General features: G+C 42.8%; 1 protein-coding gene across 1 annotated transcript in view; it reads left to right on the plus strand.

The window, feature by feature from the left end:
• The first annotated feature begins 2,208 nt into the window (after positions 1–2,208).
• The window catches only part of LOC124605680 (facilitated trehalose transporter Tret1-like), an 87,070-nt gene continuing 69,538 nt past the window's right edge, over positions 2,209–19,740 (plus strand). Inside the window, exon 1 of the mRNA XM_047137531.1 lies at positions 2,209–2,284. Within this exon, the coding sequence (XP_046993487.1) occupies positions 2,265–2,284 (20 nt within the window). The 5' untranslated portion in view covers positions 2,209–2,264. The remainder of the gene's footprint in view (positions 2,285–19,740) is intronic.

The raw sequence follows: 19,740 nt of genomic DNA on the forward strand, positions 1-19,740 counted from the left end.
TCGCATGGCATGACCCAAAAACATATCCAGACTCTAAGTTTCTTCAGAAACTGTCAAAGTTTCGTCCACCTCTCACTGTGTAACATAGCATTGAATCCTGTGCACAGAAACCAGAGAACTTTTTTCGGGCGGCTGGCGCGACAATGCTACACACGGCACAACGTGTTGCGTGAAGTGGCGTAGGGATGGGCAAATTTTTAAAATATCGGGATAAATCGTACGGATAATTGTAAAAGGCATCGGTAGTGTCGAGCCAAGAATATTGGAAATATCAATCGATATTTTCAATATTTACAAGAATAGAAAAATCGAAGTTACAGAAATTATTAACAAACATTTAAAACATTTAAAATTTGATAAATACTTTATTATATTCAACATTAACCAATGAGAGACATAATGTATTTCAAAATCAGTTATTTACAAGAAAAACTAATTAATGGAACCAGAAATCATCACCGGCAGGCATTAGTGGATCTCTTTCATATTTTCACCTGTCAATCTGCTTCTGTTATCTAGGACAACGAAGTTTACGAGGGAAGCCACTTTTCCGGACAAAACAGAATAGGAGTATTTTCGAGCAATTTCTGACGAAGCAGGTGTGAAATGTCGACTAAACATTTCAGACAACAGAGTACAACTTCCATTAAATCCCAATGCAGCAATGTATGTGTTTTTTGTGCCGAATGTACGTTACTTTTACAATGCGTATGTTTTCTTGATCCAGGCAATCAGGAGGTAACAGAAGCGCACGTTCTGTCACATAAGTAGGAGCACGTTTCCCATACAGTGCCGTCACCAAATTTATGCATTTTGCACGTCGTACCTCTTATTTGCGCCGGCCAGGGTGGCCGTGCGGTTCTAGGCGCTACAGTTTGGAACCGCGTGGCCGCTACGGTCGCAGGTTCGAATCCTGTCTCGGGCATGGATGTGTGTGATGTCCTTAGGTTAGTTAGGTTTAAGTAGTTCTAAGTTCTAGGGGACTGATGACCTCAGAAGTTAAGTCCCATAGTGCTCAGAGCCATTTGAACCTCTTATTTGCAATGCTAGGAATGACACACGGAGGTAAAAAGCTTTCTTGAATATAAAGTTATAAGTACATTCATGTTCAAATCTGGTGCTGTCTGCAACTCATGATCCAGTGGTTAGCGTTGCTGCCCCTGGATCACGGGATCCCGGGTTCGATTCCTGGCCGGGTGGAGGATTTTCTCTGCACGGGGCTGGGTATCTGTGTTGTCCTTATCATTTCATCATCATTCGTGATAGTGGCTAGAATGGACTGTATAAAAAATTGGAGTGTGAAAAAAATTGGGACTTCGTATGGTCGCTGATGACAGCGAAGTTCAGTGCCCTCACAAACCAAACATCATCATCAAATCTGGTGCTCGTTTCTGGTGCTGAATAAGAAAATAAATTAAGCCCATTGTAAGACATTTACTACCAGAATGGTAGTAGTTGGAATGGGCAAGAAATCTGTTGAGAAGAACGATAGTACTTGTGAATCAAGGGAAGAAAGTAAAAAAAAAATCGCTTTCCATATTTAATACAAGAAATCTTCGTCGGTCGTGGTTGGTTGGTTGATCTGTCGGTTGGTTGGTCGGTCAGTCGATCTGTCGTTTGGTCGGTTGGCTTGATTCGGGAGAGAGGACCAAACAGCGATATCATCGATCCCATTGGATTTGGGAAGGATCAGGAAGGAAATCGACAGTGCTCTTTCAAAGGAACCATCTCGGCGTTTACCTGAAACGGTTTAGGGAAATAGCGCAAAACCTAAGTCAGGATGGCCGAACGCGGGTATGAACCGCCGTTCTCCCGACAGCGAGAACAGTGCGCTGACCACTGCGCCACCTTGTTCGGTGGGTCGGTCGGTCGGTCGGAGAGTGTGTAGGGCCTTTTATCGGGACTTTTTCTGCCCTTGGAAGCCGGACAGTCTGTGAAGATCGCTAGGCCCGTGTCGGCTGTCCGTGGCGGTCAGGGCCACCAGAGCGGGGGCGTGGCTGAGTCCGCCAGCACGGACAGCTGACGGCGGCGGCACCACGTTGCGGGGGCGGCAGAGTTGCAGGGGCCCGCGGATCACCTGGCCGGACAGGTGAGGTGCGGTTACCTCACAGCTGTGACGTCAGCTGACGCGCGGCTGCCGCCGTGGGGTGGGGCGAAGCCGCGTAGCAGCGCGCGGGCGGCCGGCCGGCTCAGACAAGCGCAGCTGCGGCCGCCGCGCGCTCACCCACCGACGTCGCCGCAGCAGCAGCAGACCTGGCGCCGCCATGGACCACGAGGACAGCCGGTGAGTCCGCCGCTCGGGAGCCCCAGCTACACACAGCACGACTTGAACAAGTACGAATCAAACGCTGGAGGTTGCATAGTCCAGAAAATCAAAGCGTCGCCGCTACGTCAATAGCATCGGCTGCGCTCCTTTCTGCAGCAGTTGCAAGAGTGTGACAGCTGCGGCCGCTTCCTATTCGTCATCTCGTTGTCCCCTACTGCAGCGTTCTGGAATGAGGCTAGTCGCGACTCAGTATCCAAGTTGAGTGCACGATCACGCTGTTGTTAAATAGCACTGACAGGGCGAAATGACGAACTGTCACCATCAGACGGCATCTAACGTAGCTGAGTTTTGTGAGACTGTAGAGTGTTTTAAGACAAATATTAAGTGTTGCAGTGTATTTACGGGTGGACAGTTTACAGTGCACGTTCCGCTTCCGTAAAAATCAAGTCAAGGGAAAGACCATCTTAAGACTTTCGTACACTAAAATGTATCAAAACTGAATAAAACATTATGGTTGGCAACCGGTTTCTGTCTACAGTTTAGACAATGTTCAGAACTTAAGTACTGCAATACAATAATAATACATATGCTGAGGGGTTTCAATGAAGATGTGGTAACATGGCTAAAAAGTCTAGAATAAAAATCGCAATAACGACAAAAATAAAACGTTATATTTGAAAAATTTCCCATTACCGTCTTGAGCTGCTGGTAAAATACTTTGTTTATACAACCAGTTCAGTCGTCTGGCCATCGCCGGGTACATAAAAGTATTCACAGCATCATGTTAGCCGAAATTTCACATCGTTACAGCCACGTGATAGAATCGTGAATAATACGCGGTTATCATATCGTAATATAAATTACGTAGTCAGTCTCTTAAAAACTGTTCTAGGGCGTGTACCAATTTACATCAAAATTCTAATCGACGTTAACGCTGTGAACAGACTGGTACATTCGTGTAGAAGAAATAAAATTAATATTGCTGAAAATGCTCAAATTATAATATCTGATGTTTTTATAATGATTCCGATTAGTAAAATAACGCAATTTCTACTTCAAAGATCAGAAAGATTACAGCAATTACAAAGAATCTAAGAGAAAAAGACGTTCGTGCTGATCTTCTTCGGTCGGATTCGAATTCAAATCGTAATCTTAATTTTTTGAAAGCATTGTTGCAAGAATAATAAAATTAACTGGAAAAAGAAAACTAATGAAAATTCTTGTAGATAAGTCTGATTGTTTTCACTTATTAATGATCAAGCTTTTTGATTGGAAATCAAATACACCTTTTATATGAGGAAAATAATTATCTACCTCATCAATTAATTGAGACATACAGGAATAACTAGCAGATGCACATATTCATATACAGGTATATATGAATCTGTTCACGGCATTAACGATGGTTACAATTTTAACACTCCCAGCACAGTTTCATACATTGACTAAGTACATTAAGATATGATAAGTGTATCATTCGTGCTTTTATCAACTGACGATAACGATTTTATATTTCGCATGACATGATGCTGTGAATATTTTTATGACGACTGAAACTGGTTGTATACATAAAGTATTTAACCAGCAGCTCAAGGCGGCAATACGACATTTTTCAAATTCATAAGGGCTGTGAGGTGCCACATCCTGAATATATATTGCAAACAAAATTGTTGTATTGTTGTTTATTCCAACTCCACCATCAGAAAACGTATGTACTCCGACAAACGAAAACTTGACACAGAGCAATGTCACTCTTATGTCCCTGCGGCCAAAATGTGCGCTATTTGTGTATTCTACTGGTCAAGACAACATGCGTTTATGGGCTAAATCACTCATTTCTACAATTTTTTCAAAAACTATTACAAATTTATTTTAATAATTAAACACAGTTTAAAGAATACACATCATCCTCGTGTCGTGCTAACCGACGGCATTGTATGGGTACTGTGTATAACAATCGTATTGCGCAACTGTTGCGTACATAGCTGTAATGCGAGCGCCCACTTGTACTTTCGAACTCGTGTTCTCGCTCTCCTTTCTACGCTGATACAGTCCACCTGTACCCCATAACATTCAAGTGACGAGTTTCCGTTAGTTGGAGAATGGCGAAGACTCGCGAGTTGAGGGTCCGAGCGTAGGGGGAGGACGAATTCAGAGATGATGTCATAGGCGAGTTTAAGGCGAGTATACTTCAGCTCACTCATCCCTCTCGCCTTCATCTTCAAGGGACAGCGAACTAAAACGTCAGACCCGTTTAGCTGCAGTCGGTGCGGGTATCGCCTTTCTGAGTGCAAGATCTGAAGACAGCTTATTTAACTTTCAAATCATTTCAGGTCCATTATAAATCCGAAGATACGTGCCACGCCGCACTACTTACGATTTTGCAACAGCTGCTGAAGGTAGTGCCAGACTGGTAACTTGACCACTGAAATCACAGTAAATTCTTACAAAAACTGTTAAACGTTAGTACATTGGCTGACTCTGGAACAGATTAATTGTTCATTGAACAGAAACTTCTGGGACTCCAGGGAATTTTGTTCAAATGAAAAAATGACGTGAGAAAAGCTGACAACGTCGAATATATACTGATCACTTGGGGTGTGGTTTACCTTCTAGTAGATGGAGACTTGACTTAGGGGCTTTCAGCTTGGTTTCATTAATATACTGCTTTGGACAATCCATTCAGCTGTTGGAGCATCCTGCGCAAGGACTTCCATGCAGCTCGGGATTTTTAGGATCTAACGCCACAATTGGACAGAATTTGGCACGATATCCGTTAGGACGTCATCCAATAGCTCTGCCAGCGCCATGCCGAATAACTGCTTGCATAAAAGCCAGAGATGGACTAACGCGTTGTTGACTTGCTCAATTTGTGAAACTCTTTCTATTGAATAACTGAAAAAGTTTTTCTGAAATTGCAATAATCTACCGATTTCCATCCCGTCCGGATAGTTACTTCGTAGTGCGTCTTCGGTTTTCCTTAGAATGTATATGGTTACATCACTGATATTGACGTATGCGTTCTGTGATAAAATACACTTTATAACACATCAAAAAGAAGAGCTAGAGACGGAAATATCATGGAAACCGATTATGGACAAATTGTAGAACAGGCGATCTGGAGTGCCAGTAAATTAATAGTTTTACTTTTCACTGGCTGTTGAGATTGAGTGTGACAGACGAATGGGAAGTTTCCAAATTCGTCCGAGTGGACCACAAAACTCTTTCATGAAACGTTACTAGGAATATAATCAACCTGTGCCAAGTATTTCTCATTCATTGCTGACTAGAAAATGGTTCAAATGGCTCTGAGCACTATGGGACTCAACTGCTGAGGTCATTAGTCCCCTAGAACTTAGAACTAGTTAAACCTAACTAACCTAAGGACATCACAAACATCCATGCCCGAGGCAGGATTCGAACCTGCGACCGTAGCGGTCTTGCGGTTCCAGACTGCAGCGCCTTTAACCGCACGGCCACTTCGGCCGGCTGCTGACTAGAAGTGAGACACTTAACGCGAAAGCTGTCCCCTTCCTGTTCGCTGCTACAATGTGTCGCTGCTATTACATTTCATTGTTAGCGAAAAACTAGTTGACTTTCAGGTGACATGTTCAGCAACCAATGAGTAAATAGTAGTTTCTGTTGTCTCTATAATCGTGCAGTGGTACTGCCGGAAGCTGTCCCACAACTTTTGCCGTATTCGTTGTTTGCCGCAACAAACCAGCGATCCGTTGTGCACCTCCTTCCGGCTTTGGTAACTTTTTTCAGCCAGTGGGTCCAACTTTTCCAAGTTCTTTCGTCTGCTGTGCATTACTCAAATCCATTTTTGTGCATGGTACTTTCAGCGACAATTTTTCGTATGTATATATTAATGTACTTCCAAGATATGTCACGTAACTTAATCATTTCTTGTTTTCCAGTGGATTAGGTTTTTCCACTCCGATTCGTAAGTTGAGTAACTTGAGAACAACTTTTTTCCTTCTCAAAACATGTGTTACTGATATATAGAAGTGACGAATTGAATATAATAGTCGTATTTTTGAGGGCAAAACTCAACAGCTACATGTTGAAGAAATACATGTGAAAGTATGAAATTTGACAGATCAGTTCGCCTTCGAGAGCCTGACAATAAGCTGGTGAGCCACGATGAGAAAATGTTAAAAATAGTAATTAGCGCCGTACTCCGCCTCTAAACGCTCCCCACATGGTCATGATTCTTATCCCATTTCTCTGTTTCTGAATACTGGGTCAGGCGAACCAATTCGGAGGAGGTGAAGACGCCGTATGTTTTAGTCCTGACGTGTAAGAAACTTCAGCAATCTTTTCTACTTCCCAGAGGAAGGAAAATTCTGCTGAATTAATCCCCCTAGGTGAAGCTCGTCTAACTGAAGTGCTATCATTTCTACAAGCATCGGCCATAATGGCCAGCATAGAGTGAAAGATTGTCTTTTTTTAAAAAAAAAAAAAAACCACGAGTTCTGTGTTCTGCCCACGTTTACTGCCGTAATAATGTGCTCTGCTTTACGTTAAAAGATTTATCTGTAGAAGACACCTCTGGTATTCCCAGACAGCAGATCATGAACATCAGTCTTGCTAGCGATAGATTTTATCGTCATATAAATCTAACTTATCGAGTTAGTCATTCAGTCTCGCGACACAGTTAAATCAATAAGTTCAAGTACTGATTACGGTGGCACTGCAGAGATAAGGAGTGATATTACCCAATGTTAAGTGGCTGTCCTAAGGTCAGTACTAACTCCATACCAACCACGCAAGACAAAGAGTATCTTTGCAGCAGGGAAGTACTGCTGTTTCGCATTGGATGGTCGGTTTTTACTGTCATTTGCATATTTATTCAGTTCTGTGGTGAAACGTCTTGGGAGCTACCGATCGATGTGTACATATGCGTTAGTCCATTGCCAGCACAGCTAGTAGCCTTTACAATAAAAACCGAATTGTATTAATCCCCGACAATGGCACAGAGAATGCAATATTCACTCTGCAGAGAAGCGTGCGCTGATATGAAACTTCCTGGTAGATTAAAACTGTGGGTCGGACTGAGACTCGAACTTGGGACCTTTGCCTTTCATGGGCAAGTGCTCTACTTACTGAGCTACCTGAGCACGAGTACAACTCACGACCCGCCCTCTCGGCTTTACTTCCGCCAGTATCTCGTCTCCTAGTACTGGCGGAAGTAGAGCTGTGAGGACGGGTCGTGAGTTTAGTAAGTAGGTAGCGCACTTGCAAGCGAAAGGCAAAGGTTCTGAGTTGGAGGCTCGGTACGGCACACGCTTCTTTTAATCTGCCAGGAAATTTCAGTGACACAGAGTCTTCATTTCTAACATGAATACACGACTGTTGGAAAATTATACTTCACTTTTCCACAATTTTATTAGTTGCTTGTGATTTGTCTATTACAACAAGGTGTTTATTTTTCATAATAGGCAACGAAATTGCTTCCATCAGTGTCAAAACTGGGAAGTAGGAGTAGGATTTAACATTCCATCGACGACGAGGTCATTAGAAAGGGAGCATCAGTCCCATCAGTGTAAATTCGGCGATTAAGTAGCACTGAAAGGCTCATTCCGCGACTCAAGAACTTGGCAGTATGAGCGCACTTCTTCCTATGACGTTGCACCATCTCTGGCCTCGATGTGTGCTCTGATCCGGTTGGCCTCTCCTGAGGCAAGCTGGTCTACAACTGTTGCAAGTGGTCCTTGATAAGCAAGGTATTGGCACTGGCATGGATTGACGTCCGAGCTGGCCCCACACACATCCTATCAGGGGCAGGGGATCTTGCTGGCCGTGGAAGTGTCTGAGCATCACGCAGACAGTTTGTAGACAGACGTGTCATGTATGTACGAGCACTGTACCGCTCAAAAATGGCACCACGATATTGTAGCGCGAGAAGTAACGCACAACGATGCAGGATGTTCGTGATGGTACCGTTGGGCTGTCGTAATTTCCCCAGTCTCTCCTAGACGTACACTGTAGTCATACCCGATGGCTCCCCCTCACCATAATGCCATGAGCAGCACCGCTGACCCTCTCCAGACATTAGAAGAATGTGCCTCTCCCCAGATTCCCTCCATACTCGCCGACGGTGGTCATCTGATCACAGTAGGAAACCGTTCATCGGCGCTCCCTGCTTCCCGCTCACGGCAGCACTCCAAGCGCAGCCGTTTGTGCCTCGGCAATAACAGCTGACGGCGCAGCATCAGACGGTAATTCCCTACTCAGCATGTTCCTAGTCTCCGACCAATTATTCAGGATGACACAGTGTATCTATTACTTGTTCTCGGATGGTCGGCAGAGATGTTACGGTGTGCTTGCCTGACAAAAAGTGAAGTACCCAGGAGGCACGGTAGGATGTCAACGTAACTTCGAACACGAACACACTATCGACCGTCATGTAAATGATTAGAGTTGCAAGTCTCTATAGAGAGGCCAGTATAGCGATCTTCCCTGGTGGTGACATGCGGTCGACAGGAAATTTGACAAGTATGCCTGGCTTGACGTTTCCAGGCAGTCAAACATCGGACAACTGTCACGTCCGAATGCCTCAAAAACTGAATAACTCATGATTTGACCATCTTCAACGTGGCCCCTTTCAAACTGTCTGATGCAGATAACGGTCTCCCACACGAGCGCCAGGCATCTCCGTGTTCTTCACAATGGCCACTTAACATGTGACGCCCCTTAATTACCCCATCGGACCAGGCAACACCAAACATCTAACAACGCCAGTGCGCTCTGTTGGCCTCTCTACAGAGACTTGCAACTCTAATCATTTACGTGACGTTCGAAGTTACGTTGACATCTTACCGTACCTGCTGGGTACTTCACTTTTTGTAACAGGCCATCAGGTAATCTGAACTGCCTGTAAATTAGTGGCAGTGAAAACTGGCCATCCAATGCAGGTAACAGCACCATTTTCCTATCGTCAAAGATAAGCTATTTCCGTGGCTGGTATGGTATTATCGCTGACCTTAGAACAGCTACTTAATACTGGGTAATCACTTCTTACAATTCCAATGTCACTGCAGTCAGTACTTCAACTTATTAACTTCCACACCTTATTTTTTTAATACTTGTGGAGTGTAAGGAGTGATTTAATGCATGCAAATGCCTTCCATTTTTTTACTGACCAAGAAATATGACCTTGTAAGCTGTTCAATGAATAATTCATGGTATCCATTACATTATTTCATGTACTTAAGATTTAAATTACTATTGGTGTAATATCCTTGCCAAAACAAACGACTCTTTGAGTTTTTAAACTCTTAACGCTGCGTCATAAGACATAAGGCGTGTATCGTAACGTAACTAGAGAATGGTTTTATCCATGCCATTTACACCATCTCAGATCTGAGGGACGCTACAAATCGACAGAAAATTTGGAAAAACACACACACACACACACACACACACACACACACACACACACACACACACACACACACACACACGCTCCCGAGGGAGGGCTCTAACCTCTAACCGGGGCGGCCAAGTGTTTAGAGACCTGGCGCTACAGCTGCAATCATTTTATTTAATCTACAGTAAATCACCCTCCACAACCCGTCTGATGGCTAACGCACGTTAGCACTCTGGTGCAGCGACCCGTTTCGAATGCTGGTGGCATAATGAATTTACATTCGCGCTATTTGGGCGGTGGCAGGAGGGCAGATCGTAGCGTGAAGTTTCTGATTCTCACATTGGACGCCAAGGCCTTAGTTTCTAACCTTATTGTACTCACTCATGAAGTGACCACTGATGAACCGTTCGTTAGACGGGGACACTGACAGCCGTGAACGCCCTGTTGTTCTACATGGGGTAACAACGGTTTCATTTTCCCATGCACCCTATTAACATTGAACACCATCAAATACAGTGCGCAGATATCGCCTAGACGAAGGAGAGTGTTCCTTTTCCCCTAGGTTCCTCGGAGCCTCCAACATTGCCATAAGACTTCAGTTTCAGACAAAATGAGTCTTAGGTATCCAGAGCACTGAAGTAAGGATGACGCTCTTCTCGAGACAGGCTACCGTGTAAATTTAGAAAAATCAGTATTTCAGTTACGCTTCATGCATCCTTAAGTTTGCTGTAAAGGAGTGAGTCAAGTCGTCGTTCGACCGTTCCTCACAAGAACAGAACAGGAAAGAAATCGAATCGGCTAGTAGCGCTACAGAAAACCCACACTGCAGTTTGTATAGAGACCTGTATGTGTAATTACAGCATATTACACGGGGCGCCCAAACTTCCCCTGCTTTCTAGTTGCCAAGCTCCTGTGTAACTGACCGTGACAGTGTTAAACTGTTGCCATGCTTATGGCGACGGCGGATATGCTGATTCAGTACCGGGCAACGCAGACGAACAGTGTATCTTACCTCACCAGCTTATGCAATTCATAGTTCTCTGACGAAGCGATAGAGGCTGTCAACAAACACTCCGCTGCGGGAGAGGAGAGCACTGGTGAATACGCCGTGAGCCAACATCGAGGAACGTAGTACATGCTTGATGGCGCACCAGTACATTCACCGCAGATGTAACGCATCTATCGCTGAAACACGAGGGAAGATGGATAGGTGGGGAACTGCCCTGAACCTTGGCCTCCGGGATCATCTGACTTCTGGATTTTTCTGTCTTGGATCATCTCAGGTGTGCATCACTCCAGTTAATGCAGTTGATAACTGCAGCAGCGAATAGTACGGTCTTGACGAAGTACACGATATGATCCGGGGGTGTTTGAAAGAATTCGTAACTCCTGTAAATAGAAGTGTATTATTGCATCCAAAGACGAGAACGACACGTGGAACACTTCGTTGAAGGGGTACGAGTGTCCAATAAATTGCAAAATGCGACATACTGAAGCGGTATTGTATTTCTTATGAAGGTAGGCTATGGGGGCATTTTGAGCCCAATTAGTTTGGACTTAATCAAAAAGCTTACAATTGAGATACATTTGTATGAAGTAGGGTTACAAGTTATATTGAAATATTGTCGGCTCGTAACCATATAATCACAATCGGAACCATTTTTACTGGAATGTTTCCTTTTTCTATTATCGTCTATTTTCGAAACATATCAGTTTTCGCTATTTATTGATACACCCTGAATACATTAATGTAGACGTTCCCAGAGAACGTGGCCTTGCACAGATAAGGGTTCTTGCAGTAGGACTAATAAGAGATCTATGTGAGCTTTATAATACGCAGTGAACAGGAAAAAAAAACAGAAAATTTGAAATCTGCAGATGATATGATTTCGGGCATTTCTAACAACTTCGCCGTCGATGAGACGTCGAACACAAATCTTTCTTCTTTTTTTTACCTTAGCCCATTTGCTTAACACTGTAACCATTTATATGCTACACGGCTTACTACAAGCTTACCGCGTGTGGTGAGAACGATTGTAGCGTCGCATAAAACGCAGTCATGTCTCCCAAAAAGACTTGCGTCCAGCACAGGTTGTGTTAACTATCATAGGCCAGTTACATCCAACGTCAGTGAAAATATGTATTAATAGATAAGTAATAGAGAAGAGCATCACAATATCGTTTCTCTTGAGCTTATCCTCTTCGAACTACAATTGTAAATGCGGGTTCTTCTGTGTGGACAAAAATGTCGTCCTGAAACTACAGTTACGTCTGTTAGCAGATTGTTCAGTATTTTAGATTGGGCCATTATAAAATCTTGAACATGGCTGTAGTCAGCAACAGCAGAAATACGGATGCAATGGGAACTATACAGGCAACCAGTTCCACGTCAAAAGTTTTTTCAAACCTTTACCTAGGTTACCACAGATATAAACCTGTCTTACTCAGAAGAAGTAATAACACGTGTTACGCATTGTGTAAAGAAAGATACGAAATCATAAGACTTAGCCAACAGTAAAATTATCCGTACAAATGCTATGGCGTGGCCATAAGGCTTAGTCAACAGTTAAAATAATCCATGTGAAACCTAAAGCAGACATGCATCATACACAAAACTGTTGACTAAGCCTTACGTTCTTTTGACCTTTGCGTTTTCATGACTATGAACTATAACATGAAGACCGCTCTATCAGAACAGTAGGAACAATATTTTCCACCATTAACAGCAGGCACAAGGGCTACGGACACGACTTCCTACCTTTAAGACGTGTCTGGCAAAGTCCGTTCATGTTGGCAGCGTTCTGAAGTAGAATTCACAGCAAATCATGTTATTTTTCATTTCTTCTGTCTTTCCCGACAGTGAGGCAGCTATGTGTGAGTGAAAGTAGCCAAGGAGGCCCTTCACCCAAGATTCGCAGTTAACGATGACGTTGCACAAGTCTCCTCAGAACGGCTTGTGAGAAAGCGGCTACAGCTGTTTTGTTTGGTCCTCGTGCTTTGGGAACTAGAAAGCCAGAGCCGCCTCACCCTTTGGGTACGTTTATGTTCCGAACGCTAATAATGGTTGTGCTCGGGAGCCTCTGGGCTTACCTGTAGCTAGCGCAGCCCGCAGGAAGGCAAGCTGCCTTTGCCAGAGAGAGGAACGGCCGCAGCCGTAGTGGCTAGCCACAGCTCGTGACCTTGATCTCTGGTCTCCGCTACCAGTTATCAGCCGTCATCGTGAATCAGCCGTTTCCTAATCTTCGCAGAAATGGACATTTCTCCACATATTGCATGATATTGCGATACAACTAAACGTTTCCTTTTCGGGGGCGTTACACAAAACGTTAACCGTATGCTAGGTGTCTTGTCAGGACTTGGGTTCCTTGTCTGTTACGGTTTACCGCCCAACAGCGAAAATTAACTCCACCCTTTTCGTCGGTCAGCTGTTGCCTGCAGTGTGTGGCAAAGCAAGGCAGCGTAGAAACGAGAACGGCATACCATACCGTACAATACAGTGATACAATGAACCTATCATCTCACCCTCCACCCGTCCCTTCCCTCCTTTCCTTTCCCTTCCCTTTCCTTCCCTCCCGCCCGGAATTTCAGTTTGAAAGTATTTCACATGCTTGTGAATTCAGTAGTTCTTAACAGTAGCAATATCTGATGGCACTTACACTCGGGAGGAGGAGGAGGATGCTGGGGTTTCAATATCAGTAGTCTTAAAGTATTCCATGCTTTTGACAATGTTGACTGGAATACTCTCTTTCAAATTCTAAAGGTGGCAGGGGTAAAATACAGGGAGCGAAAGGCTATTTACAATTTGTACAGAAACCAGATGGCAGTTATAAAAGTCGAGGGGCATGAAAGGGAAGCAGTGGTTGGGAAGGGAGTGAGACAGGGTTGTAGCCTCTCCCCGATGTTGTTTAATCTGTATATTGAGCAAGCAGTAAAGGAAACAAAAGTAAAATTTGGAGTAGGTATTAAAATCCAGGGAGAAGAAATAAAAACTTTGAGGTTCGCCGATGACATTGTAATTCTGTCAGAGACAGCAAAGGACTTGAAAGAGCAGTTGAGCGGATTGGACAGTTTCTTGAAAGGAGGATATAAGATGAACATCAACAAAAGCAAAACGAGGATAATGGAATGTAGCCGAATTAAATCGGGTGATGCTGAGAGAGTTAGATTAGGAAATGAGACACTTAAAGTAGTAAAGGAGTTTTGCTATTTGGGGAGCAAAATAACTGATGATGGTCGAAGTAGAGAGGATATAAAATGTAGACTGGCAATGGCAAGGAAAGCGTTTCTGAAGAAGAGAAATTTGTTAACATCGAGTATAGATTTAAGTGTCAGGAAGTCGTTTCTGAAAGTATATGTATGGAGTGTAGCCATGTATGGAAGTGAAACATGGACAATAAATAGTTTGGACAAGAAGAAAATAGAAGCTTTCGAAATGTGGTGCTACAGAAGAATGTTGAGGATTAGGTGGGTAAATCACATAACTAATGAGGAGGTATTGAATAGGATTGGGGAGAAGATAAGTTTGTGGCACAACTTGACCAGAAGAAGGGATCGGTTGGTAGGACATGCCCTGAGGCATCAAGGGATCACAAATTTAGCATTGGAGGGCACCGTGGAGGGTAAAAATCGTAGAGGGATACCAAGAGATGAATACACTAAGCAGATTCAGAAGGATGTAGGTTGCAGTTGGTACTGGGAGATGGAGCTTGCACAGGATAGATTAGCATGGAGAGCTGCATCAAACCAGTCTCAGGACTGAAGACCACAACAACAACATGCTTGTTGTAAGATCTTTTTAAAAAAAGACAAGCAGTAATCATTTCATAAAATCCTTATATTCTGCGATAACCGACAGGTCTGGTTTCGAATTCCAGGCCGGTGCAAATTTCCATTTGTCACAACACGTTTATTGCACATAGTGTTGCAATATCTACAGTAGCTGGGACCTCGTCGGAAACCTCAGATATAGGCATGTAGAAACGAAGCAAAAAAATTGTTTAATTACTTTTTATTTAGAAAACAGTTGCATGGAACTTGGGCGGCAGAAGTATTTGGTACACAATATTTTTTTTTCAGAAGATTTCAGCTTTTTCAGTATGTCTTTTTTTTCGCTTTTAAGTATTTATAAAACTCCACGCAAATCAGCTTGTAATTAAACTAGCGCTGTAAGATTGATTCCATAGTCCCTGGTAGTAGCTTTTTTCATCAGTCCACAGGGCCGACATCAGCGAAAATACTCTTTCCACAGTGCCGCTGTTTGCGCGAATAGAAAAGAAATACTGGCATAATTTAGCAGTTGGCATTAGCCTTCAAGATTTTCGGTTTCGTTAAGAAAGTAAATCCACCTTTTTTCCATGGAGTGTTTAGACTTCCATTCTTCAAAATAGCTTAGCTTCTAAAAAGCTCTTCAGATACATATATTTCTGAAAAAAATTATCGACTGAAATCTTAACATTGTTTTTAGTTAGGTATATAATGTTTTCAAACATCATCCAATCAAATACTTGATATTTATGAAAAGAAATAGCCCATTTCTCTAAGTAATTAAATGCTGCGGTGTAGAGTCTTTCTTTCTTCCTTAAACTTTGAAATCAAATTAATTATTTCTTGGTTAGGGCTCCTATTTTTTTAATTTGTTCAAATTCCTCTTGGTTTGCATGTCAATAAAACTGGCAGTCTTCCTTCCACTCAGACTTCTTTCAGTGTCGATTAATATATTTCTTTTTTCAATTATCGAGACTTTATTCTTCTCGATGCTTTTTATATCTTTTCAAACAGACCCAAGTTTGACTGCGGGAGCATACTGCAAATTTCACTGATCAAACTTACGAAAAAATCTTAAATTATATTAGGTAGCCTGTCTTTGGCTACAGAAACTTGTTTCGATGGAATCCAGAGCTTAAGAATTCTCTCAACTGCTGGTATTAACGACAGCCGTCTTGTTTTTGAGTGGGATAGAAAGGTCTGGTTATTGACATCAATGTATACGAGAACTCCTTCAGCTTATCTGTCCTTATCGTGTATATTGAAAAATAATCAAATATTTTCATGACCATTATTTCGATGTCGACAAATAAGACTCCAGCAGCGCTTGATACAATATTATGAAGAATGTGAGCAGGGCATCCAATTTCTTCTACATGTTTTCCTACTTCTTCTTTAATTTGGATAAAGCCCTTCAAAGTTGGTATTGGTATTGTCTTCACAAAAAAGTTATTAATTTTTCTAATGGTATTTACAGTTATCTTGAAGTGTCTAGAGAAAACTTTGCAGTTGTCTCCAATGTTTCTTTGTTCAGCGAATCAAACTTCAGCAGCTTCTGTCGGATTCCATCAGTTTCAGCAAGGTATTGAACAACAAAAGGAAACATCTTTCAAGCGTTGTTGTTCGATGGGTTGGTACCTATGCCGTAAAATGAAACTTCTTGCAATTGTTTTACGCATTCAGACACGGTGTGTGGCGTGAGAATATTTTGAGCCAATTTTGGTCCAGGCTGCAGACTGCTTTGCAGCGACTTTGGAGTCAAGATACATTACGGGATTCAGTTTTACGGTATGATCAAGAGAACTGAAGGACTGATGATGTTTGACAACTTTATGAACTATTGTTAGTTTTGCAGCAGCAACGAGGAATTCGTTTTGAGTATCTTTTCAACCTTGAATGCAGAAATAGGCTTTGATGTCGATGTTACGCGAATTTATTTATATAATTCTTCGTAAAAATATGATGCCCCACATCTGCCTTACTTCCGTGCGTTACTGAGATTAAACAGCTATAAATCTCTCCCAACGCTTCCTGATTCGTACGTCCTTTCTTGAAAACAGAAAAGTGGCACTTTCTCTTTCCATTCTTAGGCATTTTCGTAGACTATAAGTTTTTTCGACGGTAAACAGTTGACTCACTATACGCTTCACGCCCTATATATCTGCAATAAGCACTTCAAGTAGTACTAACTTGTACTCGTTGCTTGTGTTACGTTTAGAAAGAATCGTCTTATCAGATCAATATTCAAATGGAAACCGATTCTTCCATATGTCACTGCGTAAATAGTTCCAGTCCCGTACTACTGGAGAAGTCCGGTATTTTCTCGAATGATGGTGTTTGCATAATCGATACAGGATACGTAACATGTAGTGCCACCTGCGAGACGACCTTGTCGATATAAACTTGACATAAATAAAACTGAACCTGCATTTACATGTTGCCGTAACAGATGATGTTACTTCAGTACTCGAGCGAAGCTCGTAACTGTATTCTGCAAAATCGGACACAGTTGGGTCTTGCCGGGATGTCTGGACAACTGGACAAGAAGGTCCGCAACGGCAACGGTCTCGGTATCTTACGCAGCAAGTCCGTCATTTCTCAACGGAATTCATGAATATCATTTCACATCAGTGTATTTTACAGATTTCATTTACATTACTTCAGGGAATTTAATTCAATTAGAGTTGACTTGTATGGAGCACATTAAGTCTCTTCCAGCAATAACTAAAAAACGGAGCATTTCAATCTCCTCTAGTTTCGACCAGCTATGAATTACATTATTTAAAACACATCTTTTTATGAGCTTCAACTTGCACCAAGTAATCTCTCATTATTTTTCATCGAGAGACTCTTCTATCTTCATTTCAAGTCCTCCACGGTTTCAGCTTTGACAATTCTAGCAAACGCTGGTGCTTTTCACGTCTCTTTCTGAAAATGCCACCTTCCTGGTTTTCAGCAGTGATGCCCCATTGTCGAAGACTCTAACGACTTGGTTCTTTCCTTGGTTTCTGTCATGCAGATCTGTACTATACATGGCGAGGCAATCTTCTGCCAACACAGCGTCTCATCGAATGAGTGCACAGTAGTTCATGAGCTTGGCATTAAACGACACGGCCTGTATATCGTAAACGCTTCACCAGCCAGTAAGTTACTGCCGTCTTGTCAGTTTTGACCATCTGTTTTGTTTACCCTGCAGGGTAAGAAACTGCGTATACGAGAGCTGACGCCATCCCCTCTCCCCCCCCCCCCCCCCCCCCAAAAAAAAAAAAATCCTTTGCCGCCCAGGAAAAAATCGGTCTTCACAAATCAAAATCGAATTCTGCTTCGCCCCACAGAAACGTAAAGGTATCTGTACAGTACCAGTTTGAAGGTTGGTTGGGTTGGGGGCGGGGACCAAACAAAGAGGTCATCAGTCCCATTGGATTGGAAAAAATGGGGAAGGAAATAGGCCGTGTCCATTCAAAGGAACTATCCCGGCACTTGCCTGAAGCGATTTAGGGAAATCACTCAGTTCGAAGAAAGGCGGAACACACACAATGGAAATTAGCAGCAAGTTTACCCAGAACAACTGAATCTCAAAATGCATCCCCGTCCCCGCCTCCAATTCCCGTTCGGGTCCTGGGTGCTCTCCAGACGTTGTTGTTGTTGTGGTCTTCAGTCCTGACACTGGTTTGATGCAGCTCTCCATGCTACTCTATCCTTCGCCTCTCTCCCAGTACCTACTGCAGTCTACATCCTTCTAAAACTGCTTAGTTTATTCATCTCTTGGTCTCCCTCTACGAGTTTTACCCTTCACGCTGCCCTCCAGTACTAAATTGGTGATCTCTTGATGCCTCAGAACATGTCCTACCAACCGATCCCTTCTTCTAGTCAAGTTGTGCCACAAACTTCTCTTCTCCCCATTTCTATTCAATACCTCCTCATTAGTTATGTGATTTACCCATCTAACCTTCAGCATTCTTCTGTAGCACCACATTTCGAAATCTTCTATTCTCTTCTTGTCTAAGCTATTTATCGTCCATGTTTCACTTTCATACATGGCTACACTCCACGCAAATACTTTCAGAAACGACTTCCTGACACTTAAATCTATACTCGATGTTAACAAATTTCTCTTCTTCAGAAACGCTTTCCTTGCCATTGCCAGTCTACATTTTATATCCTCTCTACTTAGACTATCATCAGATATTTTCCTCCCCAAATAGCAAAACTCCTTTACTACTTTAAGTGTCTCATTTCCTAATCTAATTCCCTCAGCATCACCCCGACATATTCGACTGCATTCCATTATCCTCGTTTTGCTTTTGTTGATGTTCATCTTATATCCTCCTTTCAAGACACTGTCCATTCCGTTCAACTGCTGTTCCAAGTCCTTTGCTGTCTCTGACAGAATTACAATGTCATCGGCGAACCTCAAAGTTTTTATTTCTTTTCCATGGATTTTAATACCTACTCCGAACTTTTCTTTCGTTTCCTTTACTGCTTGTTCAATATACAGATTGAATAACGTCGGGGAGAGGCTACAACGCTGTCTCACACCCTTCCCAACCACTGCTTCCCTTTCATGTCCCTCGACTCCTACAACTGCCATCTGGTTTCTGTACAAATTGTAAATAGCCTATCGCTCCCTGTATTTTACCCCTACCACCTTCAGAATTTGAAAGAGAGTATTACAGTCAACATTGTCAAAAGCGTTTTGTAAGTCTACAAATGCTAGAAACGTAGGTTTGCCTTTCCTTAATCTTTCCTCCAAGATAAGTCGTTGGGTCAGTATTGCCTCACGTGTTCCAACATTTCTACGGAATCCAAACTGATCTTCCCCGAGGTCGGCTTCTACCAGTTTTTCCATTCGTCTGTAAAGAATTCGCGTTAGTATTTTGCAGCTGTGACTTATTAAACTGATAGTTCGGTAATTTTCACAGCTGTCAACACCTGCTTTCTTTGGGATCGGAACTATTATATTCTCCTTGAAGTCTGAGGGAATTTCGCCTGACTCGTACATCTTGCTCACCAGATGGTAGAGTTTTGTCAGGACTGGCTCTCCCAAGGCCGTCAGTACTTCTAATGGAATGTTGTCTACTCCCGGGGCCTTGTTTATACTTAGGTTTTTCGGTGCTCTGTCAAACTCTTCACGCAGTATTATATATCCCATTTCATCTTCATCTACAGCCTCTTCCATTTCCATAATATTGTCCTCAAGTACATCGTCCTTGTACAGACCCTCTATATACTCCTTCCATCGTTCTGCTTTCCCTTCTTTGCTTAGAACTGGGTTTCCATCTGAGCTCTTGATACTCATGCAAGTGGTTCTCTTTTCTACAAAGGTTCTTTAATT

Source organism: Schistocerca americana, chromosome 3 (assembly GCF_021461395.2).
Source record: "Schistocerca americana isolate TAMUIC-IGC-003095 chromosome 3, iqSchAmer2.1, whole genome shotgun sequence".
Lineage (NCBI taxonomy): Eukaryota > Metazoa > Arthropoda > Insecta > Orthoptera > Acrididae > Schistocerca > Schistocerca americana.